This window comes from Poeciliopsis prolifica, unplaced genomic scaffold (genome assembly GCF_027474105.1).
Source record: "Poeciliopsis prolifica strain line A6 unplaced genomic scaffold, Auburn_PproV2 SCAFFOLD008, whole genome shotgun sequence".
Lineage (NCBI taxonomy): Eukaryota > Metazoa > Chordata > Actinopteri > Cyprinodontiformes > Poeciliidae > Poeciliopsis > Poeciliopsis prolifica.
In genome coordinates, this window is record NW_026562383.1 from 10,372,103 (window position 1) to 10,389,279 (window position 17,177).

Genomic DNA, 17,177 nt, shown 5'->3' on the forward strand with positions numbered 1-17,177 from the left:
GAACTACAGATGTCGTTTGGACATCCTGGATGAATCGTTGATGTTCTCTCTGAGTAATTTTGGTGCACCAACCACTTCGGGGAAGGTTCTTTACTGTCCCTTGTTTTCTTCATTTGTTGATAATCACACACTGTGGTTCACTGAAAAAACCCGAGAAAGCACTTTGCAGTTCTTACCAAACAAATAGAAATCAATGATGTTCTCAGATACTGTTGAATTTCTTTAGATCAGGGCATGATGTGATCTTTTGAGATATCTTGTCTACTTCATGTTGTCAAAACTTTCTATTTTTTGACAGTAATCAGGTTGCATATGATGTAGCTGATAAAATATAATTCATGATTTAATAATGGTGCCATTACCTTTTCACATCGATGCAGGTCGTTTAGATTCCCTTAACAGAGTTTATTGCTTGAAAACATCATTTTCTATTTCAAGTTGTCTTCTATATCAGGGGTGTCAACCTCATTTTTATTTTGGGCCATATCAAAAACCTGGATATTCTTAAAGGGCCAGAATACATTGATGAAACATTTAAATAGTTAAAATATCAATAAATAGCTGCTCCTCGAGGATTTTGACTGTTTTAATGTTTCTTTTTTTTGTTGTTGTTGGTTCTTGTTTTCAGTCAAAACTTCAGATCTTGTTGGGGCCGATTTAGAAATGTTTGTAATGATTTTTTAAATAATATTTGCACTAATGTATAATGTTAAAGGTTACTTTTTTATTACTTGCTACATCAATTACGGACTAAAACTTGACATGAATTGAGGTTGCAGTCACTTAATCTCAATGTTTTTGAACAAATTTGCAGTAAAATCAGAAAGAAATGTGGTGATTTTGCGAGAATTTTGAAGATTTGTGGAAAAACTGGAAGAACTTATTGATGTAATTTGGAGTCTAAAGGGCCACATAAAAAGCTATGGCGGGCTAGATTTGGGCCCCAGGCCTTGAGTGTGACACGTGATCAGTATCATTCTTTTATTGATGATCAGAAGCATTTACAAGTGACAAAAACAGAACAACAAAAGTGTCTAAGGTGGGGAAAAGTACATTTTAAAACCTGCTATTAACTATGTGATTTCATCCACTCTTTAAACTTTTTCAACAATCTTGCAGTGAAAAGTGAGTTAGATATATATATATTTTTGAAAACTACAAAAGGCCAACAAATGCCTGGGAAGACTTCCCTTAAGAAAAGCAGCTCATGATTGCTGCTGCAGGGAGCTGGCGGTTCAGAGGGATGCAAAAGAGCTGCGTCGTGACTCGGTTCAAACACAAATTGAGCAGAATGAGCTCTCGGCATATTTATAAAAGCATACCGCTGACCTTTTGAGTCGCATGATCTGCCACATAACACCCATAAAACAAATCACCGAGGGCCAAACGATGCCCCCAGAGGACATGATGGCGGTGGCGGGGCTTGAGAAGAGGAGCGATGGCATTATGTTTTTACTGTGTGAAGCACTTTGAACTGCCTTGTTGCTGAAATGTGCTGCACAAATGAACTTGACTGGATTGAAAAAGTTAGAGAGCGTGAAACACTAAGCATGCAATAGATTATTGCTGTGGGCAACAAAGAAAGGAGGACAATTAGTTTTTGGGAGAAACAGAAAAAAAAAGTAAAATCGGGTTTCTGTTTTTCCTCACCAATATAAAAACACATAAAGGAAAAAGGTTAATGACTCGAGCTCAGGTGAGAGAAAAATGAACAAATATCAGAAAGACAGGATTCGTATGTAAACAATGGCAAACCTCTCATGCATGCGTGAGGCTTGTTTTTTGCTCTGTGGTTACATAACTTAAGTCCAGGCGAGTTAAATCTCTCAGTAGGGTCTCTGCCACTGCACATCAGTCAGTCCCTCCGAGGCAGCTGGAAACCTAATGTAAACCACTTCTAGTTTTTAATACCTCCATATGAGCACAGAACACAACACTATGGTAAAGTGAAACTGAAGGAAAGTGTCGGCACTCTGAGGGAGTAGAAATCCTCTCCTCGTTCGTGTGCAGACATATCCAGCCTCCATCCATCCACAGGGTAATAAATCCATCAAATGTTCGTACGTCCCAGTGCAGCAGTGCTGCTGAAGCCTCTCTAGTCGATATAAAAGCTGAGGCCATTTTAAACTTACATAAGCACCCTCCCTGTTGTCCAGATCAGATGTGCTCCAAACGGTTTCTGAACCCACCTGCTTAGGTAGCCAGGCTGCTACACCCCTTTTGTCACTATGGAAGTCAATTGGTAGCCAGAAACATGGTGTAAACACAGTTTTGTATGTGTGCATGTGGGTGTGGGTGTTTGCATATTGTAAAAGGAAAAGGTAATGAGATGAGAGCAAATGTTACGGGCACATTTATAGCAACCCTTCACCACCTTCGCCACACAGCTCCTCCAGACTAGTGGCGGCAGCAATTAGTAAACACCTGGTGGAGCTACATTTCTACTGAGCTCGTCGTGCCAACTACTTCTCAATCCAATGTTCCTATGAATGGTTACAAACAACACAATGGAGAGGCCTTGTTGTGACATCATGGTGCAGTAGCTTCTGAAAGAGACAGGGGCATTTTCAAGGCATCAAGTTGTGAAACAAACTTTCTTTTACATTATGTTTGATACATAACTAGAGGTAACTGACTGTTCTATTAAAAGGCCTGAAAGATACACCTCTTAAAATAAAGTCAACTATTTTACATCTACTGTATGTTTTTGCCCTTTTAAGCAGTAGTTTCAGTAATCCACAAATTTGAGCTGCATCATTGACCTCATTAATATTGTAAGTCCATTAAATATGTATAATTTTGGTGGTTAGGGTTAGAGGGAAAAGGGAAACTTCAAAAATTAACGTTGAAAAAAGTGCAGGGAATACCAAGTCCCCATATCAACCTGTAGATATGATCTAAAAGCCGACTGGCTGAGTGTAATTTTTTAAAAATAGGAAAACATTTTTTTTGTTTGTTTTACCATTGCTAAACATGTGGAATTATTGAATATCTACTTGGACTTTAACTAGAACTGTGTGCTTTAGTTAGATTAAACTGATGTTGAGCTTTACTGCAACAAACACTCCAGTTGAGTTTTAGACTCAAAACAACCAAAGCCCATGCGGAAAACCCCTATCATTCCCATGAATGACGTTAGACCAGACTGGCTTCAGTTTTCTGTAGAAAAATCTCTCCAAATTTTATGGTGATATTAGGACACTGAATGTAAAACATGCATTTATTTTAAAACACTGTAAGCATCTTTATGCAAAAACAAATGGCAAACACTAAGCATGTACGTATGTTAGAACTTTTGTTTCTTTTTCACAGAAACATCTTGAAATAAGTTTGTATTTCTGTACATAATGTTAACAGTCAACTTGGAAAGACAGCATGAGAATAAGGCGTTAATACAACACAGTAACAGAACTCTAAACAGATTCTGAGTGTAGATTACACAGTGTCAGTTTTTAAGGTGGTAATGCACATGAGGCAGTTTCTAGCCTCTGAAGCTGAAACGATGACAGCAACATAATAATTAATAACAGGCCACAGGGTTAGTTTAGCAGGCCTTTTTGGATGGCAAGGCTTTTAGTTTGCACTCCAGACAGGAAAGGCAGCTTTAGATGTTACTGAAAACATGACAATCTCATAATTAGCGGCTTCATCTAAAGTTGCATAAAAAAAAAAGAAAAAAAGAAATCTGTGTCTGGAACAAAGCATTGTACTTCACTTAGCTCATTAATATTGTAAGTCCATTAAATATGTATAATTTTATTTTGCGGTGCCAGCTAAAATAAAAGTAGACCATACAGTGAGATTAGTCTGATAAACAACAGCGCTGAAGCTGACCAAACCATGATGTTGCTCCAACAAGCTAACCGTGTAAGGAAAGAACAGCCTTCAGAAAAATCACATCTTCTCTCCCCAAGTCTTAAAAATAGGCGTTAATTAGATCTCGGTGGAGAATTAAAAATAAATGATTTCTACTTTATTAATGCGATCCCCTCCCCTCCAGTCAGAAGTCCTCCTCCCTGTCTGCACGCATGGCTGTGTGTGTCATTAATGGGCTATATTTAAGCAGCAGGCGGGCACATGACCCGACATCCAGTATCGAGTGTCTTGAACAAATAACATGCAGGGTGGGTCGTTCCTTGTAGCTGGAAGCACATGTGCATAAATGCTGCTTGACAGCTGTGTGAGAAATGGCATGAAGCACCTTGAAGCTTTTGTGTTGAGCATGAAGCTTTTGTGTTGAGCATAAAACCGACACCAGCAGCAGACGAGAGGAGGACGCTGACAGATATACTGATGGAGTTTTAACACCTTCTCAACAGGCAGACTGCTGTGGCTCTCAGGTGTCGGATTGAGACATGATGACTTGTTTTGCAAATTGCTTCAACGTGGCAAACTCAAACTGTAACGCAAAACACAGGAGCTGTTTGTGGTTTTGTTTGTGATTACAATATGAAATAGCAAATGATTATTTTAACCTAGTGCCTGTATCTTATGTTACACACCAACCTGCTCCTTTTTGATGAAAAATTTATGGAAAAATGCTGAAATGTTTGCACAGGAAGAAAAAAAATATTCTAAAAAGGCTGCCTGTTTATTTAGCTGTGGTTGTTCACTTTTTCCTAATCTAACACTATCCTTAAGGCAACTATTTGGTTTATGGCTAGACCAATTCAGTTGAGTTGTGTTAACAAAAAATACAATCCTAAAAATACCTGTTCAAATTTTACAAAAAGCAACAAAAACTACAATCACATGAATTTGCAGAAATATTTCTATAGTAGCAACAACATGTATAAAAGTTTACAAAAGCTAAATTATTAAAAATACTAAAAATTGAGATAAAATTATTTTCAACACTGAAAGTAATAAATATGTCACTTCGCTTCTGCTTCCGTAAGATAAGACATAAAATATTCCTGAGATTAATGTCCACATTTCAGCAACATCATAAGTTAATATTGCACAGGAAGTCATTATTCTCTTCGTCTTGAGGGGTGGGACAGCTGGTGGGTTGGGGTTTGGGTTCCTCCAGAAGCCTCCGTTCCAGAGCCGCATCTTCTGGGCTGAGCTGGTCTCCTTTGGTCATTACGTACACAAAATACTCAAAGCCCTCACCATAGCTGTCATGTCTGACGGACCAGTTGTACACGGTGCGTGCGTAGAGACGTTTCCTGAAGAAGGGCTGCGCGAACGTAATGGAGACGAAGCAGCCTCCGGGTTTCAAGCAACGACTTATCTAAGAGAAGAACCGAGAAAGGGAAGGAACAAAAACACAGAAGACAGATTAGTTAGTGAAAATTCTGTTTTACTAGGTTGAGCTCAAAATCATCCACTTGGTGCAGGATTATAAAACCTCTGAGGAAAGCTGCAAATATTATGGACCATCAGCACTTTTGAAAATATGCCCTCAGTCAGGACAAACCATTGGTTTGTTGCTCAGTAAGGCTGAGCAACAATCCACATCTGACTCATCTAACTACTTGCTACTTTGCTTAAAATTAAATCTGTCCGCTGCATCCACATCTACCAAATGTCAAATTATTTCAATCTCTAACTTCTTAAAGCAGGTACATGTCCAACGTAGCCGTCTTAATTTGAGGTACAAACAGGTCATCCTGATGAGACACTAATCCTCTGCTTAGTCATGCAGACAATTAACTCGCTGTGCGAACACAAAAACACTCCTGTGTTTATACTTCTTGAAGGAACTCCAGAGCTAAAAACAGGATTACAGTATACAAACACACTCACACATTCACACACAGGGTTTAAGCACAGACAGATACAAAGATTTAGTCAGACTTTGGCACCAAGTTTCTCCAGAGACAGAGTGTGAGTGGGAGTGAGGGGACAGGACATGAAGAACAGTAAGCCGAGCGCAACAAAGTTTTTATATTCTATAAACATTTTTTGCTCATCAACCCTTGCTAATATCCCCACAAACATATCAGAATATTATGTGGAGTTGCTCTGTCAAACATTGACCGAATTACAGAAAACTACCAGTGTAAAAAATTGCCAATGTGCAGAACAAGCTGTGGAAGTGTTTCATGGCTCATAGATGAAGAAAAGTGAAATGTGATCTGAAATGTAACAGTGAGGAGCAGCAACCATCCCCCAGAACATTTCTTAGTCTTTTATTCACAGACATGATCTCTTTGATGGTGAGAGGATGAGAAGGGAGAGGTGATCTGCAGTACTGCTGTGCAGCGCAGATCAATTGTCCATAAGGTTCTGTTTGTAGCTGCTCCTCATCTAGGATGTGACGGCTTATGTTCATGACCCTAGAATAAAAAAGACTTTGTGTAACCAAACCTGGTCTGCTGCCTCAGATGGTGCAGGTGCTTTTTTGTTTCTGAAGACCTCACATTTCAATAAATGTGAGGTCTTCAGAGATAACAACAGCCAGGTATTTGAAGGTAGTCATACTCTCAAATACCTAATAGTTGTGCTGTCAAAACTATTAGGTACGTGTAGAAAAACTGTCGCTCTCTGCTAAAATCCACCACCAGGTCCTAAGTTTTGCCAGCATTCATTTGGTGACAGATGTTCAGACTTAATGATGATACGTTCTTCATTTCTTTCTCATAAATTTTTTTTAAAGATATGAAACTTCACAGGTATGTCATCAGCAAATCTGATGAGGAGTTAGTCAAAAGTGTACAAGGTACACAGCAGCAGACCAAGTACACACCCTTGTGGGACTCCAGTGTTGACGTTCATAGAGTTGAGGATTCAGCTGCCAGCGGTTTTTCACTAAGGGTCACTTAAATAATTTATAAACTTTTTTTTATGAAGCTTTCTTATTACCATTACTACATTTAAATTAAAAAAAAGACTGCCTTATCTCTGGACGCTGGTGCAAAGACGAGCTAGAGGCTTTTGACAAACCAGTAAGAAAATTGAGTTTGGAAATAAAAGACTGTAATATTAGTGCACGTTTCAGTGCAAAAGAAAACTACTGTCAACATGATATGGCGAAGGAGCACAAATTTTAAATTTAACTCAGCAGCCAACAGGTTGTACACATCTGGTCCAAGCTGGAACAACAAACTACCTGCAGTAGTTTAAATGGTAATTATATTTACTGGTCATCCTGGAGTCCTTTGTCTGTGACAGCATATAGATTTGCTATGTTCACAATTTGCCATCACATTGGTATTTAAATTTGAGCTTCTATCTGACAATTGAAAACCACGCAATCAAACATCAAGGACAAAAAAACTATTGAGGGTTTTTGTTTGTCCAACTTCTGTGACAACTTTATGGCAAAGCCATCATGGCAAAGCGATGAAGCCAGAATGACGAGGCGGAGCGTTATTCTACAGAGAGATGCTGTGAAGTAGAGCAGCTTCAACATCACCATGCTGATTGTGTCTTTGGAGTGAAGAGTCAGTCTGAAATGAGCACATGTATTCTGCTCTTCTTGAGTGATTCATATCTACCAGCAAGAAGGCTGAACATAAATTATTTACCTTCCGCTGCGACATGGAAGTACTGCAAGAGGAAGGCTGGATAAGGTTTGGATAAGATGTAAGACAAATTAAATTACACAGAAACAGGGGAACAACGAGCCATCTATCTTAATCAATTTATTTCAATGGGAAAATCAAGGTTGATCATAGCACACTTTTGAGGGCTGAAGTGATGGCAGAGATAAACATGTTTTAAACATCATATAGTCCACTGCTTATAATCACAAAAACAAACATTTTCTCAAATTTGAAGGAATTTATGTACAAAGTAAAGATGGCTACAGCATTCTCCAGTCATCAGTCAAAATTCTGATGTGTTTGTCTGGACTCCATACCACTGCGTTACGTCACTGATAAGTGAAGAACTAATGTCACTGGAACTGATCAACACACTAAACCATGGAAAACAAATCAGGTCAAACCACTGTCAGCACTACTGGGTTAACGACGTAATCTCACTGTTAGCATCTCAGCTACTGAAAGCAGACAGCTCATAACCATGACCTGTATCATTTCTACCAACATTTCTATATGGTGGCAGAATCCTTTTCTTTAGCAGGGCAATGATGTCAGTCAGACTGAACTGATTACATGACAATCCTTCTTACTGAAATGGAGGTTCACTTTCTAGTAGAACATCAAACATGCACCCAACTCAAGTGTTATCAAAGTCCAAGCTTGTGTCCAATTGAGAATATATGAAAAATAAAAGTATCTGTTGGAACAGTCAGTGCATGCATGAATGAATGATCCAAACATTTCTGTCGTTAGAAATATAGGGACAGATGCTACATCAAACCCAAATACTGAAACTAAAACATCTGTGTTGGATTGAAAACCAGTTTTCAATCTAGCCGCTTTAATTAGATATCTGCAATGTGATCTAAAGTGAGTCGCAGGGCTCTTCCCAGACCACAGAGGAAACTACGCTGTGAATGCTTAATGAAATCCCTACACACACAGAAGCATAAACACACAAAGGCACACACATACGCAGCTTCCTGACCTTTGCTGAATTATTCAGCATGGTGTCGGAAGCCTGTGTCGAAGTGACCTCACCTGTCTTGGGTATAACACAACAAAGAGGAAACACGAGATCTGGTGTTAAGTTTCACATCAGAAATCCCTGGTGATCTAATTAACAGTCTGCTCTTAAGGGAAGTTTGAGAGAAATTTTTTTAACTTTGTTGTCTCGCTCAACAAGGAGACCAGGAGCAGAAGTCAGTCTTCATGAAGCTTTATTATACTAGCAAACTATAAGCACATACGGAAATTCCTGCTGCATAACCTGTAGCTCTTAGCACAGCATTGTCCTTTAGGTCAAGACCCTCAGAGGTTAAATCCTGTTCAGCTTAGAGACAAACAGTTGAACACTGCATATTATAGTATTTCAATGTCAAGATGAAGCTCCTGACCACAAAGAAGCCAAGAATGTTGTGAAAAGAGGTCAATAATTGATAATGTGACAATAATCACTTAAGATGAAAGTATCCAGTGTCCACAATGTATCCAGACTTCAAGCTACTGAGAGCAAAAGTGCCCAAACAACCAAGCAAATGGTTCAATATTTTTGCCTTTTTTTGCATCAAAATCAAAACCCCAATAAACAAAGGTTAAAACAAAACATAATTAACATTCAGTATGACAGATTAAGTTAGCAGTAATAGGAATAACTGAGATGTTTACATTTTCAATAAAAAACAAACCGATCTTGTTGTACAATTTTGGTACTTTATACTTTTCTATTTTCACTCAAGGTTATGATACATAAAAAATCTTACATCAGCCCCATGCCTAGCTCTTAGCAGAGTCATTACTTTAATAGATTGGTAGCAAAAATATAAAAAAAGACTTTTAAACTGAAGAATTATAGTTTTTAATTATGTATATAAACTGGTAAAAGAAGCTGATAAATTAATTTTATTAATTAATATTGTTTTTAATGTTTTTTCTTTACCACTTCTTCATATTTCAGTTTTTTTTAATAAAATTGTCAAAAAGGATTATCGTAATATTTTAAAACCTAAGGTCGTTTGTACATGAGGCTAAACGCTAAATTGAGGAAATTAGATGAACTCGCATCAACTTTTTTGATCTGAACTCTGTATATGCCAGCTTATTGTCCCTGATTGACCTTTCCGCATCAGTCAGAGACAAGATAAGGCATCCAAGGAGACTGACATTTCGTTTACTCGGCAAGCACCATTTCTCTAGATCTTCGTTGTTATTTTACTATTTCACAGCTTAGACTTTCAGTTCACGGAGGAGCACAGCATTTCAGTTTTATCCTTCCATCTCTCATCAGTTTCTACTTTGAGCTAACGTTTGCCTGAAGACACAGTTTGGGACATGAGATCACTGATTGTCTCTGGTGAGGACACACACGTGGCGGCCACAACGGTGTCGTTTCACTCCGTCTAACGGCTGAGTTACATAATCTGGGTTCACCTTAGAATATAAAGGTAAATCTATGACTGCTGAACTGAAATAACTGTTTTTCTCAGGAGGGTGTTAAAATTTTACAACTAGAAAAAGACAAACTTGGTTGCTGCTAATGTTTTTATACTTTGAAATATTTCCCAAATATGGCAGATTTTGGAACACTGTCAATTATCAATTCTTTGAAAAGATACTCAATACATCTTAACATTTTTATGTGTCATGTTACAACTACAAACATCAATGTAGTTTAGGAAAAGTTTCTGTGGAAGACCGACACACCCTTCACTTTCCACCTCAGAGACCATTTTCCCATGTTGCTGTGTTCCCTGTATAATTTGACGCAAACGTCAAAAGGAACTTCGCATGTATTTCCTTCAGCTTTGATTTTTTGCTTCTTATCGCTTCTCAGGATCCATTTGCGAATTGCAGAGTCAAGAGTGGGCCTGGTCGACCACCTGAGCTTCGAATATTTGCAGCTCTTCTAGAGTAACCGCTAGCCTGCCTTTCTGATGGATGTGCACTTCACCCAGTCTGTCATTTCAAGTGGACAGCAGTTTAGATCAAATTGGTTTTATTTTCAAATTGGTAACTCCTTTCAACTCAATTAACTTTGTAAAGCGTGACAGAGAGTGTAAAACACCAAAGCAGAAACTGGTCTGCAGTCTTTGTTTCTCGCTCCATAAATTTAAAAGAACGGCTGCATCAAACTACTTCCAAAGACCGGATTGTTGGCCAACTGTTTTGATCCAACCTGATGATGAGGGCTGAAGTTTGTAGGAAGATAAAATGTGAGGAACGCAGAGGTGTGCTTGGCACTTTGTTTGAATGCAGTGGGTGAGGCGGAGCGGAGATCTGTATTTGGACAGCGGACCTGTGCTAACCACAGCTACTGACTCTTTCAGAGATACTGTACACCCACAGAGACAAACACACACACAACGCAACTGCACGCAATGCACTGAGAGGGTACAGCGTGCGTTCTACATTATGTTATACATTGGTTTCACGCATGAGTGCTGCTTTTAAGTGTGCACGAGTGCACAAACACTTCAAGTGGGGTGAAGAGAGAAAGAAAAACGAAGGGAGGAGGTGGTGTACTTTTTATTTAGGTCATATTTTCATATATTTTTTAAATTCTCCCCAACATTTTCCCGAACTTGTTTACTGGTGTCATCTGGCGCTGCAGAACCCCCCTCATCTGGAAACCCCTCCCATGTAGGAATGAACATCTTAAATCAAATGCCTCCTTTTCTTTCCATATCACCTCACCCATTAGCCTGCAGCCAAGCATGTGGATGGCAAAAACGTGTAAATGTCTGGAGGAGACAGAGAAGCGACGCGGTAGTGGGTGAGAGGAGCGTGGAGAAACAAGAGGAGTGAACATTTCTGAGGAGAGCTGGGGTGGAGGGGGCTTATCGCAGGTCTCCTAACAAAGGAAATCTGTTCTCCGAGACAGCCTGCTTTGCTTGTTTCCTAAGAACCAAATATGAAAATGCTCTTAGCCCAAAAAGACGAATTGTGTGCACCATTAGATATGAATGATCTCAAGTTTGATGAATATTTTTCTATTTTCTGCACAAAATATAAAAAAAAATACACTTTTAAAGAGAGCAGAACAAATCTTCACCCATTTGAGTACACCTGTGACAGGTGCAAAACAGAGCCATATTCCCCTTGGAGGACTTGCACAGCTCAGAGCGATGATGAAAAGTAAGCAGAACGTGAGTGTGCTATGTTTCCTGTTTTCCCAGCCTCGTCCCTCTTTTTTTCCTCCACCCACCTTCCCTCCCGTGATTTTCCCTCTTCTTATCCCTTCCCTTCCACCCACTGACTGCACAGATGAATTATACATCAGAAAGCTTCACTTCTTTTCTCCTCACCCTTCCATCGCTAAGACAAAACTGCTTGTTTGCGCTTGAATACGTGGCCTGGCATAAAGCCGTCTTAACAGGGCGAACGGTTATTTTTAAGCTTAACAGCCTCCCTTAACTCTGGCCTGAGCCGAGTTTTAGAACAAACTGTGTGGGCTTGCATGAAGACAGTATCAATCTGCCTTTCGATTAGGCACACCTTTCCTTCTTGGGTTGTCATGGAGAGAGAGAAATAAAGGTTTTACATTGGTAATTCTAAAAAGTGTAGGTCAGAAGTGGACACTGCTCGAAAGCAGCAAAAAAGTACAACTTTTATTGAAGAGTTAGGCTAACAAGCAGCTAGGAAACGTGACAATAGAAAACACGAAGTATAATCTGGAGATGCATCATGGAAAGATTATTTCTAAAAGATCCAAGACTGACAAGCATATCAGAAAGCTTCTGCTTTGGCCTAGCATGTTTGGGCTAACGTTGAACAGTTGAAGCGTGGTCACATGTTTCCGCTTTTGCACCGACACTCCGAGGACCGTATGACACCGCGAGCCGAGCTCCTGTGAAACCCATCCTGCTGCAGCACACGTCATGGTGTTTAGTCACATGTGTGGTTTATGTCAGCGATCATGGCAGACAGGAATGACTATTATGATTTCACACATTTGCAGAAGGAGGGCGTAATGATCGATGAAGCTGAAAATGTTATTCAATTTTCCAATGTTATCGCAAGCCACAAAATAACCAGAAGAGGTTGGTGGAATATTCTTCAGCTTCATTGGACCAGAACCAAGCAGGGGAAAACCACAGTTTTTGTCTTTCTCATGGCCTCGGACAGTTGCTCCTCTAAGCTGTCCTTCTTGCTCTTGGGCTAAAAAAAAAAAAACAGCTTCTGGAGATTGTGCATTTAGAGCTTTTTTTTTTTGCAAAAAACAAGTACATCCGCAAAATTCTTACCAATCACACGCACACACCCCCCCCACACACACACACACACGCACACACACGCACACACACACACACACGCACCCCCGCACACACACACACACACACACACGCACACACACACACACACACGCACACACACGTCATAACTCTCTACCTGATGCCACTTGGACTTTTTTTTGGTATTGCTGAATGAGGATCACTGACCTTAACTGAGGCAAGTCAGGCCGACAAAGCGTCAGATGTTCTTTTTAGATCTCCTAAATGAGTTCTCAATAAACTCTTGGGAGTAATTTTAGATGGCCGTCCAGGGAGGACCATCACAGCCCTTTACTTTTTCATTTTGTTAATATTGACTCTCACTATGGCTTGGTCAAGTGCCAAACCTTCAGAAATGTTTTTTTTTTATCTTGATTTTGTATAGATCAAGGCATAATGATTTGACAACAACCTTTGTTGTTCTTGTTGATTTGTTTACATTTCTTTAGGTTGGGACATGATGTGTAGCTGAGATCTTTTAGCCTATTTTATATTGTCAGACAGGATCTATTGAAGTCATTTATTGATTTTACCGCTCTGACAGTAATTGTGTCTAAACATAGCAAATGAAAATGAACCAAAAATTTGTGCATTATTCATAATTTAACAAGGTGGAGAATTATTTCACATACGGTCTGATTGGTCACAAAAACCAACCAATATCTTCCTTTATTTAGAGAAATCACCTGCTGGAAATAGATTTTTGTATTTATATGGGCTATCTTTGTCTGACATTTAAATTAGCTTGATGATCTGAAAGATTTAAGTGAAACAAAAAAAACCCCAAAAGCAGACACGCAATCTTTTTTACGGCTCTGCAGCTCTAAACTGGGTCATGGCTGATGCATTCACAAAGCGTCTATTCAGAGGAAAGCTCACGTGAGCTGGTTATCTCTCCTTAAAATGGGGGAAACTCTTGTCTGCAGGCTAATTTTGAACAACAGACTCATGCTGTGGGATGTAAAGTCGTCGTGTGTGTTTTGGGTCTATTGCCGAAGCAATGAGCATCTTCACATTCAGCTGTCACGTTCTCCACTCACAGCAGTCTGGCCTCCCAGGCTGAAATGAAAATCTTTTTCATCATAAATAGCAACCACTTTTGCATTTATCTAATCATTCTTTCATTCCTCTCATGGTGTCCTTGTTACTTGACTACTTTTTTCACCGTCCGAGAAAGACGAAGGTGCATTTCGGACGCCGACACGTGCCCACTGTCATTCTTTCCAACACTGCTTTTCATGCATTTGTTCCCTGGTATGCGTGTGTGTGTGTGTGTGTGTGTGTGTGTGTGTGTGTGTGTGTGTGTGTGTGTGTGTGTGTGTGTGTGTGTGAGAGATTAATTTCCTGAGGAACTGCTTTAAACATTCAGCTGCGGTCAATTAGGCTGAATTAATTAAGCAGTGTTTGCTATTTTTGGACAAGTATAATGAAAAAAAGAATGTTGCAAACTTTGAAAAAAAAAACCACCTCGTCATGGTGGGAATACACGAAGTCAGCGAATGTGTAATTAATAAACTCATCTGCCTTTCAAAGTAGTTTGGGGGGGGGAAGTTAAGCTCTGAGGAAAAGGAGCTGTGAAGAAACTGGAGCAAAACGTGAGCGGCTGGTTCACTGACATGTTTTGCTCAAAAAGGAAGCAGCGAGATGAAACAGGGTGTCCCCCTCTGTTCTCCCTTCTTCTCTTTCGTTTCCTCTGCATCTCTGTCCCTAACTCTACAAATTCAATGTGGCCCAAATTGATAGACTTGGTTAGTAACTAATGCATTTTAATGTGATTTTCTTTTAATGAGATTCATTCATTAAGAAAAGTGACATCTGTAATATAGTAGGATTACTTGTTTTCTTTTCTTGAAATAAACTTATGCTGTCTGCACAAACGAATATTTTCTTAAATATAGCTGATGTTAGTCTTCACATAATCTTTCCATATTTATCTTAATAATCAACCACAAATTTCAATGTAGTGTAGAAGATTAATATGATAGACCAAAACAAACTTAATGCATAATTATGAAGGCGAAGGAAAATGAAAAGTGCAGCATGCATATGTGTTTGTGGCAGTCCCAGCGACAACTCCCTATCATTCTGGTATTCCTAAATAAAGCAAAGGGAAATTTTGTGGCTACAAAAGTCATCTAATGCGCACTTTAATCTCTCTGGTCAGTGAAGTCCTTAGACATTTGTTAGAGACCATTATAGTGAAGGAACACAGCAGACAGGTCAGGGACAAATATCTGGAGAAGCTTAGGCCTGGGTGACGTTATAAAACATTTCACAGATGTGAAAGATGCAGCCAGGAAGCCATTGTTATGAAAGCATGTTTTGTCCCTGACTGTCTGTAATTCTAATAAGAGATATGGAGCGATTCAACAGGACAATGCAGAAAACCTTAATTGACGGTTTTTGCCACTAACAGATTTGCAATAATGGATCATTTTTCTCACTTACTCATTCATAAAGCTGACTAACTGGGGGCTTTTGTTTTTTTCTAACTTATTTTAAATCTGCTTTCAAAAACTATGTGAAGGTCAGGTTTTGTTGCTTGATACAAAAATGTAAGAAACTCAAAGGAACTCAGTAATCCTTGGTGTTCTTGTGGGTCCACTTCCATCACTACAACTGTCTGATATTAAGTACTTGCTGTTTTTGGCAACTCATGCTGTTACATCTTACATGACACAACACACTTCACTACTTTATCTAATTGACCATTTGTTTAGTTTTTTTGCCAAAAGCTGCCAAACAGCAAAGCAAAAGAGAATCAACGCTGACAAGTCCTGTGGAAAGACTAAGAGCCAAAAGAGAAAAACATCAATAAAGTGTGTTTTGTCCTTTTTAATGGGGAGCCAGATATAAAAAGCCTGGCAGCAGCTGGAGGAGGAGAGAGACGTGGAAGGAGAGGCAGAGAAGGAAGTGAAAATGGGCCAGTGTGTCTGGCTGCCGAAGGGTTCTCCCGTGGGACGGGGGAAGGGGGACAGGACAGCCGGGTGGAGGTTCCCACAGTCACACACTAACACAGTCCGGTTTTTATTGGGCCAATAGCACAGGGAAACCCCCCCAAAAACTAGTGCAAACATTACGTAATAACTCGCCGTCCGCCACCTTTGTTCTTCCTTTACGTTATAATACAAGTAATCCTCAATACATTGAAGTAACCTTAAAAAGGCCATCGATTTGACAAGTTAAGCTCCACAAGGCAAACTCACTACGTGAAGACTAAGATGAAATCAGATTAATTGGCCGAGTTTGGTGACACGACGACTGACTCAAAGACACCACTGGGACTTTCAAAGAGATTTTAATGCACATCAGATCTTTACGGTGCCAAGACAAAACTGGAGTTTGGTTCAAGTGGTGGTTGTGTTTTCTTTTTTGTATATTGGTTCTGCTGGAACTGGTGCATTGATTACCTGCTAGTGAGTGACTGAAGAAAGCATTAGCTGGAGGAAACTTGTATACAGCAGAGGAGTGCTGCATGCGTGGGCAGGCCAGTTTCCATACCAACAGAAAAAAAAAAAAGATACTTAAAAAATCCAAACAACTTCAGCCAATTTATTCTTAAGAATTAAACACAGGAGAGCCAGTGTGTTTATCTAGCTCTTCTTGGTAATATATATTTTGGAAAAATCAAACCCACAAACTTCAGATACAACAATGGGATCCTTTCCATGTGAGTTTGACCAACACACAGAAATATGCATTGTTTTTTCTTCCCTTAGACAACAAGGAAACCTGAAATTAATGATGGATTTGAAAGAGGAAATAACTACCAAAAGTCACAGAAACTCTAGCTAAAATCTGAGACCCTAACACAGCATTTCTCTTTTTTTTTTTTGTAATTTACTAAAATATAATCTGCTAAACCATCCAAGCCTTAGGGATTACATAGATAATTTCAAACTCATGTTCGAGAAAATATATTTCCAACCAAAACCTTTATGTATTCTTGCATAAATATAAGGTGCCATCAAATCTCCTCTGATCTGAACATGACTGCAAGACTGCAATTATCTCTTAGTATCTTCTGTGTCCACCATGAGACAAAACATTTCTTTTCTTTTAAATGCAGCAGCTCCTCCTGCCACACCAGGCTGAGACTCATTAAGTGTTAAATCATAAAACTGTTTCAGAGCGACGCCTCTACTGTCTCATTATAGACCAAGAACAGAAGACAAGTGTTGGAGTCTTCTCAGCCAGGCAGTCATAGCTGCAGAGGGTAACGAGTGATGGGCTGGAGCTCAGTGTAGTGTGACTGTACTGTATGTGAGGGAGGAGATGAGCAGCTGAAAACTCATTAAGGACGCCGATGACTACAGAGAGCAAAAAGCAGAAAATGGTGGTTGGAGCTGCAGATTACAAAAATGTAGGAGAGATCTTAGAGAGGAATAGGAGGAAGTAATCGTGCATTTGTCTC

At 39.4% G+C, this 17,177-nt stretch overlaps 1 protein-coding gene across 1 annotated transcript in view; it reads right to left on the bottom strand.

The window, feature by feature from the left end:
• Nucleotides 1–4,811: 4,811 nt before the first annotated feature.
• ece2a (endothelin converting enzyme 2a) overlaps nt 4,812–17,177 on the bottom strand; it is a 65,454-nt gene continuing 53,088 nt past the window's right edge. The window contains exon 4 of the mRNA XM_055032535.1: nt 4,812–5,236. Coding sequence (XP_054888510.1) covers nt 4,946–5,236 — 291 coding nt within the window. The 3' untranslated portion in view covers nt 4,812–4,945. The remainder of the gene's footprint in view (nt 5,237–17,177) is intronic.